This window comes from Pyrgilauda ruficollis, unplaced genomic scaffold (assembly GCF_017590135.1).
Source record: "Pyrgilauda ruficollis isolate IOZ18807 unplaced genomic scaffold, ASM1759013v1 scaffold1, whole genome shotgun sequence".
Classification (NCBI taxonomy): Eukaryota; Metazoa; Chordata; class Aves; order Passeriformes; family Passeridae; genus Pyrgilauda; species Pyrgilauda ruficollis.
The window spans coordinates 2776408-2793990 of record NW_024508100.1 but is presented as its reverse complement, the minus strand read 5'-3'; the positions used below and the strand labels follow the sequence as shown (position 1 = coordinate 2793990).

The 17583-nt window shown below is 44.6% G+C and overlaps 2 protein-coding genes across 2 annotated transcripts; both read left to right on the top strand.

Annotated features, from left to right (window-relative positions):
• Positions 1–1359: 1359 nt before the first annotated feature.
• TMEM129 (transmembrane protein 129, E3 ubiquitin ligase) lies at positions 1360–8982 on the top strand. The gene is made up of 4 exons (XM_041459087.1): positions 1360–1827; positions 2925–3399; positions 5663–5822; positions 8348–8982. The coding sequence occupies exons 1-4, from the start codon at positions 1623–1625 to the stop codon at positions 8594–8596; spliced, it is 1089 nt and encodes a 362-aa protein (XP_041315021.1). The 5' UTR covers positions 1360–1622; the 3' UTR covers positions 8597–8982.
• Positions 8983–12687: 3705 nt separating this feature from the next.
• LOC121363646 lies at positions 12688–17544 on the top strand. The gene is made up of 5 exons (XM_041486201.1): positions 12688–13283; positions 14540–14647; positions 15888–15992; positions 16363–16482; positions 17246–17544. The coding sequence occupies exons 1-5, from the start codon at positions 12688–12690 to the stop codon at positions 17415–17417; spliced, it is 1101 nt and encodes a 366-aa protein (XP_041342135.1). The 3' UTR covers positions 17418–17544.
• Positions 17545–17583: the final 39 nt, after the last annotated feature.

The following is a 17583-nucleotide window of genomic DNA, read 5'->3' as shown; positions in this document are numbered from 1 at the left end:
CCCCGCCCGGGACAAACTCCGCTGGCTGCTCAATGTCCCCGTGTCCCCACGGGGCAGTCAGGTCCCCACGGCTGCTCAGTGTCCCCGTGTCCCCACGGGGCAGTCACGTCCCCACGGCTGCTCAATGTCCCCGTGTCCCCACGGGGCAGTCACGTCCCCACGGCTGCTCAGTGTCCCCGTGTTCCCACGTACCGCCCCGGCAGCGCAGGCTGCCCTATCCCTGGCAGCGTTCAGGGCCAGCATGGATGGGGCTCTGAGCAACCTGTGCTAGTGGAAGGTGTCCCTGCCCATGACCGTGGGTTGGAATGAGATGAGTTTTAAGGTTCCTTCCAGCCCAAACGTTTCTATGATTCTACAGTCTCAGCTGTTCTGCTTCAACATGCTCTTGCATGAAATCACAGAAAGAAAACTTGCTGCTTCAACAAACTGCTTTTTATTACTGGACTTCCCAGTCTATTCAGCACATTAAAACAGTCCTTACTGTTGAGTCACCAGACAGCAACAACGAAGTGATTGTTAAAACAATAAAGTTGTTAACAAGGATGTCTTTTAGACTGAAGTAAGATGCACAGAATCCAAGCATGATGCATCCTCAAGAGCCACTAGACCACCATGAATTCCCGATCTCCATCACAGCAGCAACACATCAGCCATCTGCCAGCGTTAGGATGTCACACTCCATGGGTGGCATTTACTATTGACCTGGTTTCCCATCATTAGTAGCATATAACAATACATGCTGTTTTCTATGCTGTGCTTTTCCAGTTATACAATCTCCCCTTTTTCTAGAACAGATAAATATGGAAGTTTGTGGTTATAACAGGGTGCATGCAGGGGGTTTCCTACATTCTGTAAAAACCAGCAAATCTTGTGGCTATTAGCTATTGTTTGTACTTCAGTAGTAACAAGATATTCCTGTCAGGTCTCTCCCTTTACTGTGTTTGGGGGTGCACGAAGATACCTTGAAACACACTTCCCTTTAGGGCATTTTAAGATGCTACATCCCTGTCTTATTAGAAAATATCAGAAAACATAAAATACACAAGGAAAAGCAAAGAGAAGCTTTTCCCGACTCTTAAACACAACAGGCCATTTCCCTGCTCCAAAAACACGCTGCCCTCATCCAGCAGAGCTCTTTTAGATTCATAAAGAACTGGAATCGGTTCCTTCTGCCAGGCCTGTGGAGCATGACCTGAAGCGCGGACAATGCCTGGGGCCAGGGCAGGGGCTGCGCTGGGCCGGGCCGGGCCGGGCGGGCGCGGGCGGGGTCCGGCTCCGGCTGGAACGGGGACGTGGCTCGGGACTCGCGGCCGGGCAGGCGCGGAGGGGCGGGAGGAGATGGACGGAGGGGCGGGAACCATCCGTGCGAGGGGAGGCGGCTCCCGCCCCGCGGCCGCGCCAGCGCCGGTGCCGCGCATCCGGGGGCGCGGCGGGAACTGCCGCTGGAGCGGGGGGAACTGCCGCTGGAGCATCCGGGGCTGCCGGGGAACTGCCGCTGGAGCATCCGGGGCTGCCGGGGAACTGCCGCTGGAGCGGCGGGAAGCACCGCTCCCCGCTGGAGCATCCGGGGCTGCGGCGGCAACTACCGCTCCCGGGGACCCCGGCGCCCCACGGGGCGCAGCATGGAGAGCCCCGCGGTGACCTTCACGCTGGCCTACCTGGTGTTCGCCGTGTGCTTCGTGTTCCCGCCCGACGAGGTGCGCTCGGCGGGGCTGACGGTGCAGGGCCTGCTGTCCGCCTGGCTGGGCAGCGAGGACGCGGCCTTCGTGCAGTACCACCTGCGGCGCAGCACCGGCACGCTGCTGGCGCACTCCCTGCTGCCCCTCGGTGAGTAGCGCCCCGGCTTCCTTGGAGTGAGCGCCCCGAGCTTTGTAACCAGCGGGCTGCACCGCAGCACATGCACTCACAAAGGAATTGAGTACACACTGAGGAATGAGGGGCTGCGGAGCAGTGCCAGGGAAAGGGACCTGGGGCTCCTGGGCCGTGGAAAGTTGAGCCTGAGCCAGCAGTGCCCTGGCAGCCAGGAGGGACATCCCTGTCCTGGGGACAGCAGGGACAGCACGGCCAGCCGGGCAAGGGAGGGATTGTCCCGCTCTGCTCGGGGCTGGGGCGGCCTCACCTCCAGTGCTGGGGCAGCTCTGGGTGCCACAATGTAAGAACAACATTAAACTAGCAGAAAGTGCCCAAAGGAGGCCACAGGGATGGTGAAGGGCCTTGAGGGGAAGCGTGTGAGGAGAGGCTGAGGGCACTTGGTCTGTTCAGGCCGGAGGGGACAGAGAGGAGACCTCAGTGCAGATACAAATTCCTCATGAGGGGAAGAGGAGGGACAGACACTGATCTCTGCTCTCTGGTGACAGTGACAGGCTCCAAGGAATGGCCTGAAGTTGTGTCAGGGGAGGTTTAGGTTGGATATCAGGAAAAGGTTCTTCCCCCCGAGGGTGGCTGGCACTGAACAGGCTCCCCAGGGCAGTGCTCACAGCAGCAGCCTGGCAGAGCTCTGGGAGCGTTTGGACAATGCTCTGGGGCACAGGCTGTGACTCCTGGGGTGTCCTGTGCAGGGCTAAGTGTTGGACTTGATGATCCTTGTGAGTCCCTTCCAGTGCATCATCTTCTGCGATTCTGTGATTTAACCAAGGAATGCAAATCGGCTTCCTTTAGCCATATAATTCTCCTAAAACTAAGTGGCTTCTCACAGGTAATTTTATTCAACAATGAAATTCAGATCACTTTCCTTTAGGTATATAATTTTGATAAAAATTATTGATGCCTAAGAATTTACCTCAGCTTGCTTGAGACAACAGGCTTGAATTTGAAGTCATCCAGAAATACAATGCCTCTGTTGGAGTTGAGCTCACTGGTTAGATAACTATATGATTCAGGGGTATCTGCTTTTGCAGGTACTTAATTGTTTTTTTCCCTTGCAGGTTATTACCTTGGTATGTGCTTTGCTGCACCTGAAAAACATCTTTGTTTTTTCTACCTGGCTTCAAAAGAGTGGAAAACTTTCTTCTTCTTCGCCGTTCTCCTCCCAGCAATCACCAGTGCCCTGGCATATTACTGGTCACGGAAAGGTTGGAATAATCATCCGCTAGCCCGGACACTCGCTGTTCACGCCCTCCCACAGTCAGGCTGGAGGGCAGTAGCTTCTTCCATCAACACAGAATTTAGGAGAATCGACAAATTTGCTACCGGAGCGCCAGGAGCGAGGGTGATCGTGACGGACACGTGGGTGATTAAAGTGACCACCTACTGTTTACATGTTGCCCAGCAGCAGGACATTCACTTGACAGTGACAGACTCCAGACAGCACGAGCTCACCCCAGACTCCAATGTGCCTGTGCAGTTCCTCACCATCCGCGTTGCCAGCGTTAATCCCTACATCAAGGCATTCGATATCCGGTAAAACAACTGCTAAACCTGTTATGTGTGTGCTGTTTGATGGTGCTGAGGGAGCGTTTTGTCACCAATCTGGAGCCACCCTGGTCTCATCCCTTCCTTTCTGGTCCCTGCCTGGTGTTCTGGGCTGCTGTATGTGCAGTTCTGCCACGCAATACAGGGAAGGTTGTTTAGAAAGCTTCATGCATGTGTAACACTGAATACACAACGGATAAACAAAGGGATTGGCCTCTTTGATCCATTCTTAGGGAGAGGATTGTGCTGGATGCAGAAAGAAGTAACTGGATAAAATTAGAGAGAGATGGAGAACAGGAAGGAAAGGGAGAATTTTTGGTCTTGTAAGTTTTGGGTGAGGAGAAATAGTTATTTGTCTAAAACTGTCTGTTGGTCATCCATGGCTTTGGATTTTTCCTCGTGCTTAAGGCTCACAATTTCATCACTGCTCAGAAGAGCAGTAGCTCTCACTGAGCAACTGCAAGCCAACTGCCCCTAAAACAAGGAAGAAATTTTGGTTCCTTTCTGACTTATGTGTTCTCATAGCAGTACATCATAACAATTGTGAACTGTTAGGGCTTGTTTTGCAAGGGCCCATGCTGTTTATCTCATTGGTCTCTGTGTAACTAGGCTAAAGTACAAGTTCAGCAGAAACTTCTGACTAGAAGGGTGCTAAAGACTTTGTTGTTGTATTGTTAAAAGCCATCTTAGTGGTCCTAAAATTATATTTGAAAAGGTGTCTTTTTGCTGTAAATTTGTATGTCAGGAGCATTTATTAGGTAATTAAAAGCATGCAGATCACCAGACTTGTAGGTGTGTGAGTGGGGCAAGCACGAGGAAGGCAAAGAGGTGATTATGGTAGAGATCCAGGTGAACAGAACTCAGAACAAGAGGTTGGTTAAGGTAAGCATGACAATGCTAAGAAAAGAGACTTTTATAGACCTGTGACAGTAATGACCAAATTAGTATTAAGCAACTAATGATTTTCTTCTGCAAGCACTTCAGTGCCAGAGTACACCCCAGCAGAGAAAAACATTACTTGTTTGACAATTCCTTTTATGGAAGAAAAGTCCTAAGCCCAAACTGTATTTTGTGACTAAACAGAATAGCATCAAGAACAGTGTTTAAAAGCTGTTCTAATAAGATGTCAGTGATAGTAAATCTCTGCTAGAATGTAGCAGAATCATACAGGGTCATTGTATATATCCAGAATCAGAATCAAATACAGTGAAATGTTTCTGGAAGAAAAACGCTTTTGTGCAGGTGGGCCACATTTCTGTGCATGTTGAGTGTGAATTGTTCCTCTGGTTATAAATGTCTCTGATTTGCATGGACAGCATCTGTTAAATGACATTATCCTGTAGCAGTAAAAACAATGGAGACCACTGAGAGCTAGAGCTAAGCCAGCCTTGCATTGTGCTGGGCTCTAGGAACCCAGAGAGTGATAGGAAAATGAGGGCAGGCTTCCAGGGACTTCTCCATGAAAGCTGTTTAATGAGTGGAAGCATTGAGCTGGAGAGTTTTGACACTACAGTTCAGAACTCTTAAAAAGGGATGACAGCAGGGATATGTCAGTGTAGGATCTGTGTGAGGTCTCAGGTGCCACTTGAGTGCTATGGACATCACTTAAATTTAATTTACAGAAGCAGCTGGTGTGAAACACACTTGCTGCAGCCTTAAATCAGCAGTGGTTTGTGACCTTTGTGAATTTTCTATTTATGATACAATTTAGATTGTATCATAAAACCACAGAACCTGATAGATTGACATTCCTCTGCTACTTGTGTAGTACTATATCACCTTGTGATGCCTGCTGCATGATATAACTAATTTCTCCTAACTAAATTCCTGAGGAGTTTATAATTGAAAATTTAGATATTGTCTAAGTAAATAGCATTAAAAAGGTGACAGAAATGGTGCCAACAGCACTTTGCAGTTAATGCATGATTCACATACCTATATTGCTTTTGTTCATGTTGACTACTTCAAAAGCCTTTATTTTTGTATGATGTTTTAGCTGATCTCTGACATACCCTGCTGGCAATCTCACACAGATATGAATGAGGACAGCATGTTCTGTTGACCAAGTTGTGCCAAAAGCAATAACTAAACAGCAGAAGAAAACAAGAAAACACAATTCTGTGTATTTATTCTGACTAATAAGTACCAGATTTTCTGTGGATTAACTTCAGATGTTAACCTCTGCAAGGTACTATCAAGGTATTTGGGTGGATAATCATGGTAACATTTTGCTCCATGTTCTCTTCTTCAGGTTGAACTCTACAGAGTATGGGGAGCTCCGGGAGAAGCTCCGTGCTCCTATCAGCAATGCAGCTAATGTTGTGATCCATCAAAGCCTTAGTGATTTATTTTTAGAAACCTTTACATCTCTGGTGGAAATCAACCAGACATACCATGTTCCAAGCACTCAGGTGAGACTTTCTATCCATGTGAGCCTGTAACAATTACACTTTCAATACAGGTGAGCCTGTGATTACTGTGTAAATGATAAATGTTTACCTAGGGCTATCTCAGGTGAATTATTAAGAGAATTCATGTTTGTGAGGTTAACAAAAAGGTTTTATTAAAAATATGGATTAAATGACAAATTATGATTAAATTATAATTGTCATGTGATTACTGCTTAATAATCCTCATTTAATAATTAAGCAGTATTCAGTCAGTAATTAAATGGTAATTGAACAGCAGTTAAACACCCTACTACTCTCTAAACTTCTAATAATTCAGCTAGCTTGCATACAATATGTTTTAGATCTAATATAAACTGTTACTTACCTTTGTAGGAAACAGATACCAAGTAAGGGATCTCTTGATCCCTTGAGAGGTCTCCTGCCTACCTGAGGCTGCCCTACAGGAGAGCTCCATGGGCTTGGGGGCTGCAGTCACTTACGCAGAGTGTGACTGGTGGTTAAAGTGCCCCTTGGTGTGGGTGTACAGCTGCAGGACTTAGAGTTTCATCTCGCTGGCCCCTGATAAGACATGGCCTAGATTCCTTAACTCACTGAGAAGATACAGCTAAGCACAATTTCTTAGAGTGTGCACAGCCAAGGCTGGCTCCTGGTCAGTGATGCCAGGAGCCCAAGTGCTCTTTGCTCAGTCAGGGTGATGCTTCCTTCACAAATGCTCACCTGCTGTGTCAGTAAACTTGTCATAAACCTGAACTCTGGCTGCTGCTTCTGTTCCTGCTGCAGGGAACAAACTGTATTGTGGGCATTACAGTTTTGAGACATGAGAAACAACATAGTGAAATAAAGTCCCCTGTAATAATTGCTACTAAAATGTTACATGAACACATTTAGAAATGATGACCTTGCACTTGCAGAAGGTTTATGGGGAGCCAGAGCCACAGCTGCTGTTGTTATTCTTTAGGCTTTAGTTTGCTCCAATACAGCTTGCTTTTCTAGACAGCCAGGTTCTGCTGGATCTTCTGCTGAAATAAACTAATGATTCTTAATTGGGGTTTGCTTTAGTTATAATTATTATGGCTGTTATTATATGCTGTTAATTATAACAACACAGAGTCCTACTTCCAGTAATGCTCACAGAGACCTGGTCATTATTATACTTGTGCAGCAGTTGGAAGTGTGACTGGAGCACTGTCCAGTGTACCAGAGGGAACCAGTTAAACCAGTACTGGTGACCCTGCAGGGACTCTGTGTCCACTGCTTCAGCTAATGGAGTGAGGGGCTGGTATCTTTGGTAGTGTTGTGCAGCTTATATGGTTTATGAACTAGCTAAAATAAAACTGAATCAGGTGTGTCTGCACATTATGCTGTGTGTGTGATTGGACTGCCAGCAAAAAGAGATGATCACAGTAAAGAGAAGATATTAAAACTGCTTTCTTGGAGAGCATTTAATTTGTGACACATTTAAGTGGCAGCTCAGCTACTGAACTTGGGTTTGACATTGGGTGATAAATTACATCACAGATGATGATAAGGACGTTAAAAATACAACATTGAATTTTTCCCTATTCTGAAGCTCCATTAATATGTTGAAAAAGTTAGTTAATCTTTCTATGCTAGAATTTTTCCTGCTTAAAAGCTGAGATAAGACCTAATTTCACAAGTTAAATCTGAGTAGCTTGTGTTCATGTGGATCTGCTCCACAGCCCAGCTGACAGTGCAGCTGAGCAGACACTTGAGCTGACAAGGGAAGAGCCACTGCAGATGGGAACTAGAGACCACACAGAGAGGTGGTTTTTGTTCCACCAGGAGCACTTTGAACAGTTTCAGGTCTCTGTGCCTATTCAGTGTGCTGTCTTTTGAGCTTTGTTGAGTTCTTGGACAGCTGGAAGACATGTGGGAAATGCTAATTATTGTTTATTAACTGTAAAACACTTCATAGCAAGATGTTGTCCCCATATGCAACTGCAAGTTCATGTGGCATAATTAATTGTGGGCAAAATCAGTTACTCCAATTGTATCCAAAAAAATTAAGTAAATATCTGGACCTTCAGGTTGAGCATCCTTGTGTTCAGTACCGCCCTGGTTTCCTCATTTATGTCTCTTACTTAGAAAGATGGAAGATAGGAACAACCATTTGCTGTTTAAGTGTTTGCTTGGTTTGTTTTCCTTACTTTATACTGGTACATTTTTTGAAAAATAGTTCGAATGACAAAGCTGACTGCTTGCTTACCTTCCTGTGGCTGCTGGAAGCTCTTCAGAGAATGAAAGAACATTTATTTGTCAGTCATTTTTGTTTAATTGTTAGTCTTATGCAGCAGTTCTGGGTTTTCCGTTCAGAGAAAAGCTTTGCTGTCATTTGTTAGAGAGTGTTCTAGTCAAACCATTTGATGGTTTTGAAACCCCACTTCTGGTGGGGCAGTTCTGCCTTGATTATTCTGCCACAGATGATTTTCTAAAAACCTTTGAAAAAGCAGTAACAGGAACGGTTCTGTGCAGTTCACAACTTTGATGGTTTTTCTCCTCCTCAGGAGCTGGAGCCATGCATAGGGTGCATGCAGACTATTGCCAACATCAAGCTCATCAAGAACTGCCAGGAGCCCAACGAGGGGGAATGCCAGCAGTGCTACTGCCGGCCCATGTGGTGCCTCACCTGCATGGGCAAGTGGTTTGCCAGCAGACAGGACCAGCAGCACCCAGAGACCTGGCTGTCGAGCCAAGTGCCTTGCCCGACTTGCCGAGCCAAATTTTGCATTCTAGATGTTTGCCTAATACGATGAGTAGTAACTTGGGTATGTTTTAACTTTTTTAATTTGACTGTGTTTCATAGTGGGTTTGGTTTAAGGCCTGCTAGATCTGTTTCTGAGACTTCATGTTCTACCAGGGTACAAACTCTAAAGGTTTATTTTACAGTGTTGAAAACAGATGTAAATCTTTTCAGTTCCTTTCCACTTTTACCTCATCTGTGGATTTTACTCACCTGATGTCAGCTTCTGGACTTTAATTTTGTTTAAGGCCCAGTTTTCCTTTCTTACATTTTGGATGGAATAAGGTTATCCTTCTATATTTGCAGTACTGTTGTTTTTTTCAGGTTTTAACGTAGGTTAAATTCTTTATATTTTTAAATTTTACTTGGATTTTGATTCTTTAATAAAGGGCTAACTGAGAAAATTGCTTTTGTTAGACTTCATTGATACTTTTGTTATTCTTTAATCCAGTTGTAAAGTTATTAATCTTTGCAGTTGTTTTTCAAACAAGTGCACCAGTTGTGTTCGTTCAGCTGGAAGGAGCTACTTCCACTACATCTACCACAACGGGTAGCAGTAGGCTAAGAAATGTAATCCCTGAAGATTTACAAGTCCTATACAGACCTTTAATTCCATTAATTTGCCTCTAGCATGCTTCTTGATGGATGTCTTTATTTCAAACAACAGAAGGATTTGTCAACCCATTTACCTACACTGCTAATACATGGTTAAAATCTGTTGGTTTCCAGGAGCTACATTGCGTAGGGTTTCCATGTTCTTTAGACTTTTTTTACATACATTTGAGTGGAGTGCAGCAAACATCTGAGTTTTACTTTTGAAATTAAAATCACAGGTGGGTCAAATAGAGAAAGTAATACTTTAAAGCATTGGTCTACAAGAATAAAAGCTCTTAATACCTCCCACCTGAATAATCACAAGGATCTTACCTGTAAATTATGGGCAGAGGTGGCATGCCAAGGATTACATGACAATCTCTTGATTACCATGACAGGCAACTGGTTTGAGCAGGAACAGGTGGCAGGATGTAGAAATGGTAGAAGTATTGGAAGCACAACTGTGAAACATTTTATGAGTCTCAGCTGAGCTACAGGTGGTGAATGCACCTACCTTGCACTTGCAACCAGCCAGGAAATGGTTACAAATGTGGTTGCAAGCAAGAATTCATAGAGAGGTAAGGAATTGAAGACAGATCTGAAAAGTAACATTTAATTGTTGGTATTGGATTTTAACTTTGACATTTTTAAATAATATTCATTTGTAAAAATCCAGACTGGTTGAGTTTAAGAACATTTATTGCTTCAGCATATCTCAGTTGCTTTATATACAACATCTACTATGCAATTAAGTAAACTGCCTGTTAATAACAGTGGCTTCTCTGTTTTCCATTACCTGCTGTTTTGGATTGTATGGATGTACAGAGTGAAAATTTGACACTGAGACAGGTTGTGTGGATTAATCTCTCTTTCCCAAAGAGATTTCAGTGGCATGTCACTCTTCATCTGAATAGAATTAAATGGAGTTCTGGAGTTTCAGACAGATTTGTTGGTAAGTCTGAAAACTAATAAAATAATCTAGGACTCAATTAGCAATTGAATTTAAAATATTTCCTTTGTACTTCTGTGGGAAATTTATTTCCAGATTTAAAATGGTCTCTGCAGGATTTTTTAATCTTTGGAAGGGTCTTGCAGGGCTGGGTGGTGTTGTCTGACATGCGCCAATCACTACACAGCAGCCTTCATAAATAAGCATTTTGTAACATTTGCTTCTGAAAAGTTTACATAATGTGGCACCAATACAAAGGATGTGGCCCTGGAAATAGCTGCAGAAGAGAGGGTAGGATTTTGGAGCTGTGGTTTTACTACCACCAGTCATTCAGATTTTACAGCACTTTGCCTGTTCAGAATAAAAATATTAATTGTAAAGAATGTGAGGCTAAAATCATAAAGGCCTTGAGAATCTTAGATGCAGGTAGTTGCAGATGGTGTTATAGACTAAAGCAAGGTCAGTTGCCAATAGTATCTCATGTAATAAAAGCTTTAAATTCCCAGTTCCTACTGCAGTGGAATCTACTCTGAGTTGACTGGAAGTTTTCACTTCAGTGGAACTTTGCTCTTTTTCATCCTACCTCTTTTGTCAATATAAAAGTACAACAGAGTAACAGTCATAAATATTTTGTACCCTTGCATCTTTTAATGCACAGAAGTGCCTCTAAGAAAACTTAGTATAATTACCAAAGCAAAATTATGATTTATGTTAATGATAATGCCTGCCTTATATTCCTTAAAACAGTTTTCCCCAAGTTTAAATTCTCAAAGTAATCTGACATGCCTCAAATATTTGTGAGCTTCTTAAAAGCTGTGTTAGAGAAACAGCTTGTTAAAAATCCATATGAACATTAAAATCATAGAGTACAAAAATAGGTATTTGTCAATGTGATAGCTTCAGGTTATGATCCAAAGAGCCACGGGGCCATTTCTTTAAGGTCCCTTCCAACTCAAACCTGTCTGATAATGTAAAACTTGCTAGGCTGCAGCTAAGCACCATTCCATTCAGGACAAACCTCAATAAGACTCAGGTTCTCAGTGCCATTTTTAAAGAAATGTTGGTGGACTTGGAGCTTTTTAAGGAGTTGAGATATAAATACTCAAGCTCTTACATGGATTACAAGACATTTGCTTCCAAAGACATACTTCAGGATTTCTTATTTGTGGTTTTTGGCGTTGGTGGGGTTTTTTTGCTAGATAGCTTGCTTCTTTAAAATGAACAGTATCATTTGGATAGCCCTTAGGGAAAAAGGCTTAATGAATACCTGCAGTTAACCTTCTGAAGAGCTCAATAAAAATACAGCCAGTTCTTTGTAAGACTTCTGGTTTTAATTTTCAAGTTAATTTTACCAGGTAAAACTTTAAATGGGTGGAAATCAGTCTGGCTTATTGGTATGCAGTGTCTTACCTGAGAACATGGGAATAAATACAAATAGAGCTTAAATTCTCCTGAAGGTGTACATGGTGAGCCCTCCTTGGATGGATTTTCCTACTGCAGCCTGAATGCAGAGGGTTGCATAAATGGAAGAAGATGTGTATGAAATCTCTAGAAGACCCTCAGGGGAAAGAAAGCCTTCAAATACTTTTCAGAACTACCAGATGGGAAGGGGTGCCACTGGATGTCATGAAATCAGCAGGGGCAATGACTATAAAAATTTGTGTTTCGAAGGAAGTGCTGGCATGTAGCAATGGTGTGTCCTATATAAAACATTTATTTCATCATGACCTTGCTCAGATTTATTACCAAGAACCACCAATAAAGAATCTATCACATTCCTGTAGTAGTGGACCTGTTGGAATGTGTCCAGAGGAGAACCATGAAGGTGTTCAGAGGGTTGGAGCACCTCTGCTATGGAGATAGGCTGGGAGAGGAGGAGGTGTTCGGCTTGGAGAAGGCTCCAGGGAGACCTTGGAGCACCTTCCACTACCTAAAGGGTCTCCAAGAGAGCTGGAGAGGGACTTTTCACAAGGCCATGGCATGCTAGGACAAGGGGGAATGGCTTTAAACTGAAAGGGAGTAGGTTCAGATTAGATACAGGGGAATAAATTCTTTACTGTGAGGGTGGTGAGGCACTGACAGGGGACCAGAGAAGCTGTGGATGCCCCATCCCTGGAAGGGATCCTGTTCAAGGCCAGGCTGGATGGGGCTCTGAGCATCCTGCTCTAGAAGGTGTCCCTGCCCATGACAGGGGAGTTGTAGGTGGATGACCTTCAGTGTCCCTTCCAACCCAATTCCTTATGTGATTTTGTGAAAGTAGCTAGCCTGCAGCTAAGTACCATTCCAGTCAGGATAAGCTCAGTAAGACTAAAGTTCAGAGTGCCTTTCTTGAGAAATGTTTGTTGACTTTGAGCTATTTAAGGAATTGAGATATAAATATTCAAGCAAGTTATCTTTAATGTCCTTTTCAAGCCAAACTGCTCTATGATTCCATTAATGGTATGAAATGTGGGACACATTCCTGTAGTGTGTACACTGTGGTGGCCACCAAGCCCTCACTACGTCTAGGAGAAAAATTGTCCCAAAACGAACCCTTGGCTATTGCGTGAGGTAACGCCGTGATGCGGGAGCTGGTTTTTCCCTGCATTTGCGAGCGGAGTGGGCCGGGGGATGCAGCCGGAGGGAGATGCTGTGAGGGCAGTGGTGCCCTCGGTGTGAGGGAAGCTGCGCCGGTGCCCTCGCAGGGGCGCAGGACGCTTTTCTCCGCTCCCGTCAGACCGACCGGCAACGCCGCAGGAACATCGCCGTGCCGGGCTCTCCCGGCCGCGCCTGCGCTCCCCGCGGGAGGACGGGCCGCGCCTGCGCTGCCCCCGCAGCCGGGCCGGGCCGGGCCGGGACCGTGTTGGGCCTCCGGGGGCGGCGGAGCCGGGCGGGCTGCGCAGGTGGGAGCGGCCGCGGGGGGACGGGGAGCGGGGCGGGCGGGGGTGCGGCGCTGGCTGTCCCGGGGCGGCTCCGCCTGTCCGGGGCGGCTCCGGAGGCAGGTACCGGCTGTGCAGCCCCTGCTCCTCCGGCAAACGGACCCTTGTCCTGCGGCCTCGCCCCCCGTGCGGTGGCGAGGGAGGAACCAGCAGCCCCGGGCAGGGGCTCGGCGAGACGCCCCAGCCCGCCTGAGGGCACTGGGGCTTGGTGTCAGGCTGGAGTGGGCGGGCAGTGCAAAGTAAATACTGGAATGTTTCTAAAAGACGTAATTTTCGGTTATCATTTCCCCTTTAAAGCAGTGTCGTACTTACGGCATGTGTTATAGTGTACGTAAGCTGGTTTAGGAATTGTTTTCTTTCAAGTTGTTAAACGAGTGGTTGTTTAAGATGGTTAGGGAAGGGTTGTAATCGTTTATTGCCTTGGCGAAAACTGAGAGGGTTGGGAAGCAGACCATTTGCCTGGGTCTGTGACTCTGAGGAAGCTGCTTGTGCTGTTTGTGCCGGGTGGTGTTGGTAACTTCGAGCCCTCTGGGAGCAGGAAACTCCCAAAGCCAGGAGGGGTGGAGGAGGAAGGGAAAGAAAACATGGGTGATTAACCGCAGGAAAACATCAAAAATCCTTTCTTCTCCCTTGTTGAGCTAAGGGCAGAGATCTGGCCCATGCAAAGCAGAGTGTTTGCTGTTAGTCACACATACAAAAACACGTAACAGAGCTGCAGTACCACATCGTTCTCTCGGGCAGGTGTGGCGGTGGATGTGCAGTTGCGGCCCTTAGCACAGAAAACAGGTCTGGTGCTGGGAGATGCTATGGTTGTGTTTGTTTTAGTAAAATGTCATTTAAGATGTCAAAGCCACCAGAACCAAGGAGGAGAATGTAGAGAACTCAACCCTTAGGCAATCCCTGGCTGACCTGCCAGTGTGTTGTCAGCACTACAGGCAGTTCCCTGTCCCAGGCTTCCTTGTGAGGGCTCCACAGCTGAATCTGGTCAAGAATTTCCTGTGTAAAAGTGTTTCCACATAAATATTTGACCTACTTCTCCTTAGCCATTGCATTCAAGTGTAGTTTCTGGACTTGCGTTTTCTATGAGCTTACTACTGGATGGGGCAGTAAGATTTACAGTTTATTACGTGACGACTGTGAGGATGGACATCTCCACAAGTCCGTAAATGCTGGTGGCAGTCCTCGCTTAGGTTTTTCTCTCCCCACCAATTTGTTTGCAAAAAGAGTATATTTTTGTTATCAAAATATTAAGTGTTTATTTGAAAATTTTGATGTCTTAGTTGCATTGGTCAGAGATTGCACTAACACCTTTGTTAAGTACAAAGGTATTTTCTCAGCAATTGCACTAATACCTTTGTTAAGTATGTGTTGCCTGAGTAGGTTGATATGAATCACATGTCTGTATGCCAAATCAAATTGTCCATCTTTGATTTTTATAGGCCATGTTGAGTGACTACCGGTGACTTGATTTCAGATGAAAATTCTTGTTTTCTAGCTCTGTGCAACATCCACACTGCTGGCATCAAGAGCAGGAGCATGGAAGCTGCAATGATTCCGATTCTCTGGTGTTTGAGGAATATCGATGTGGCCATTCACACCACTGGTAAAGAATAAGTGTAAATTTGTTTTAAATGTCCACTTTACTGCACTCTTGTTTAGGACTCCAAGTAGAGCTTGGACATGTTTAGGTTGAGTGTTCTCTTCTAATAGAGTAGGACAGGGTTAGGAGGTGCCAGCTGCATCATGCCTAAAGAAGACCATCCAGTGTGCCTCATGGAAATACATGCCACAGTATTAGCAAGTGTTCAGAATGAAAGGGAGAAGGGCTGTGGACTGAAGCAGTAGTTTAAGCCCTTTACTGCTGAAGTCTTCAGTATTAGTATAAAAGTCCCAATGAAGCCATTTTCTGTTATGCTTATATTTTGCTTATGCATCTTTATGTGTAAATGTGGGCAGACCATGTTTGTCTCTTCATTTCTGTCTGGTATATTCAGCTGTACTGCAGGTTTTAGTGAGCACCTTTTTTTTCCTGGAGTCCATGCCTGAGGGCAATTTGAGATGAGGTAGAATTTTATACTTAGGTAATTCTCTGAATATTTTGCTTGGCTTTTGGATATTCTAGACTAAAGAGGCAAGGTGGAGGAAGTGGTTGAGACTGGTTGAGACTTAGAGTGTGATAGCAAGGGTGAAAAGTGGTGAGTGCTGAGATATGTGCAGAAAACTGAACAGAATGTAAGAGGAAATGTTTTACTCAGGGTACATGAAAACATTTTTGTATGTAATTCATATATTTCTGAGTATTCCACTGTATGAAGGTGATTTTAATTCTTGATGACATGTTTACTATTGCTTTGTTGAGGAATGAATGTTTTGAAGAGCTTAGGAAAGGGCCTTGTATTCAGGAGTGTTTTCTATGTCTTTGATGTGGTTATAAAAATACTGAGAGTAGGGCATGAGTGTGGGACTTAAGTGGATGCGCCAGCAGTGATTTGTGTTTCTCTTTTGCTGAGTGGATCTGTTCATTTTCAGTGTGGAGTCTTTGTCCTGTGTTAAAATGACATTGTCAGCTTGCATGGTAATTTCATCTGTTGATGTGAAGCCATTCAGAGAGAGTATGACTGTCAGCTAAATCTGCTTCTGTATTACTTCCATGACTTGTTAAATGTTGAGGCCTTAAAATTAAGAGAAGAGGACATGCTGAAGGTGATTTAGAACTGAAATAGAGAAGGAGCATGCCCGTGGTTTTACAGCTGTGGAGCTGGTTTTGTCCATTCTTGATGTTTCTGTTGATGAAATGTGTTACAAGCAGCAAACATTCATGTTGAATTCCCATTATTTTCCAGCTCTACAACATCAGAACATTCTGGGCCACTTTCCAGTTGCTCCAGCTGGGAAGGTAGAACTGAGGAAGGCAACACAATGAAGACATCAAATAAAAAAATGACCAAGTAGGTATTGCACTATTACTGCTTATTGTTGCATTTGGTTTTAGCAACAACCTTCTGATGATCTCTGACTATTTCACATGCATTAATGAGGATTTGAAACCACAGACAGGCTGTTTCATATCAAGCCTGAAGGATGCCTCGGGGAGGGAGTAGCACTGAGAGGTTTTGCCTCGAAAGCTGCTTGTGTGTTTATTTGAGATTGAGATTTGATTAGCACAGCTTTCACTTCTGTGAACTGGTGAGGTAAGAGTTGTGCTCACTGTCTGTCATTAAGAATACAGGGCAGTTCTAGAATATGTGCTTATGTAACTTCCTATAATGCTCTAAGGTTCTTTTCAACTTCATTTTTATTTTTAAATTCTGTTTCAAGCAACTCTGCCAATCCAGGTGAAAGGGAAACGGATGAGGTGGTCCTGAGGAGGAGACAAAAACAGATCAATTTTGGCAAGAATACCCTGGCATATGACAGATACATTAAAGAAGTTCCAAAGTAAGTTGCCCTGTGTTGCAGATTTCCAGATGAACTCTTAGTTGTTCCTGCTGAGGCTCTGTGTGTGACACACATCTTATCGTGTATCGGAATCTTCTCTGGAAATTCTTCCTGTGGCTTTTACTGCTGATTGTGACATTATCTGGTGTGTGATATCTCAGGGGAATTTGAGTCAGCTGTCCCAGCACTTCTCCCTCTCAACTCAGTGTTCACTCTCACCTTAGTGTCTGTGGGGTGGGGAAAGGAGGACACCTTGAAGCTGGGCAAGCATTATTCAGTAATGCCCAAAAATCAGTGTGTTCATCTGCCCTGTTTTAGAAATTAATGCAAAACACAGCACTACAGGGACTGCTGGGGAGGAAGGTAACTTCGTCCTTGACATGGTGCATACAATACTAAATAAAAGAAGCTGCACTTGACTCAGGAAGAGTGAAGTAGAAGGAGCTGCCAGTTAGGGTAATACTGAAGCAGTTATCCTTCTGTTTCATCTTTGTTCATGGGCAGTAAGGCGCTGCTTTTGGCAGCTGTCAGAATGCTGGACTGGATGAGCCTCCTGTCTGACTCAGCACATTATGGTTGGTTGTTGCATTTATGATTTATTTTTGGTAATGTCTTGTAATGTACACGTTTCAGTAAGTGTTTAAAATATGAATGTTATATTTATTAGACCACTGAAGCTTGTGTGACCTGATGGACTAAGGATTCTTTTTAAGGAAAAAACTCCTTATCTTCTGAAATAACCAATGTCCCTGTGTATTTCCAGGAACCAGCGGCTTCCAGGAGTTCACCCCACAACTCCCAACAAGTTCAAGAAGTACAGCCGCAGGTCCTGGGACCGGCAGATCAAGCTGTGGAAGATAGCACTGCATGCCTGGGATCCTCCTGCTGAAGAAACCTGGGATCTGCAGCCCGTGTATGTTCTGTGGGTGAATTAAGTCAAGGCTTAAAGAATTTAAGGAGGGCTCTGCAGTTCCTTCAGAGCATTCCTGCCTGGGAGAAAAAAAGATCAGACTGAACAATGGGAGTCTACTTGAATGCTTTGTTTGCCATTAGAATTCCATTAGGCTTCAAGATATTGCAGTTATTTAGTCTAAGTTAATC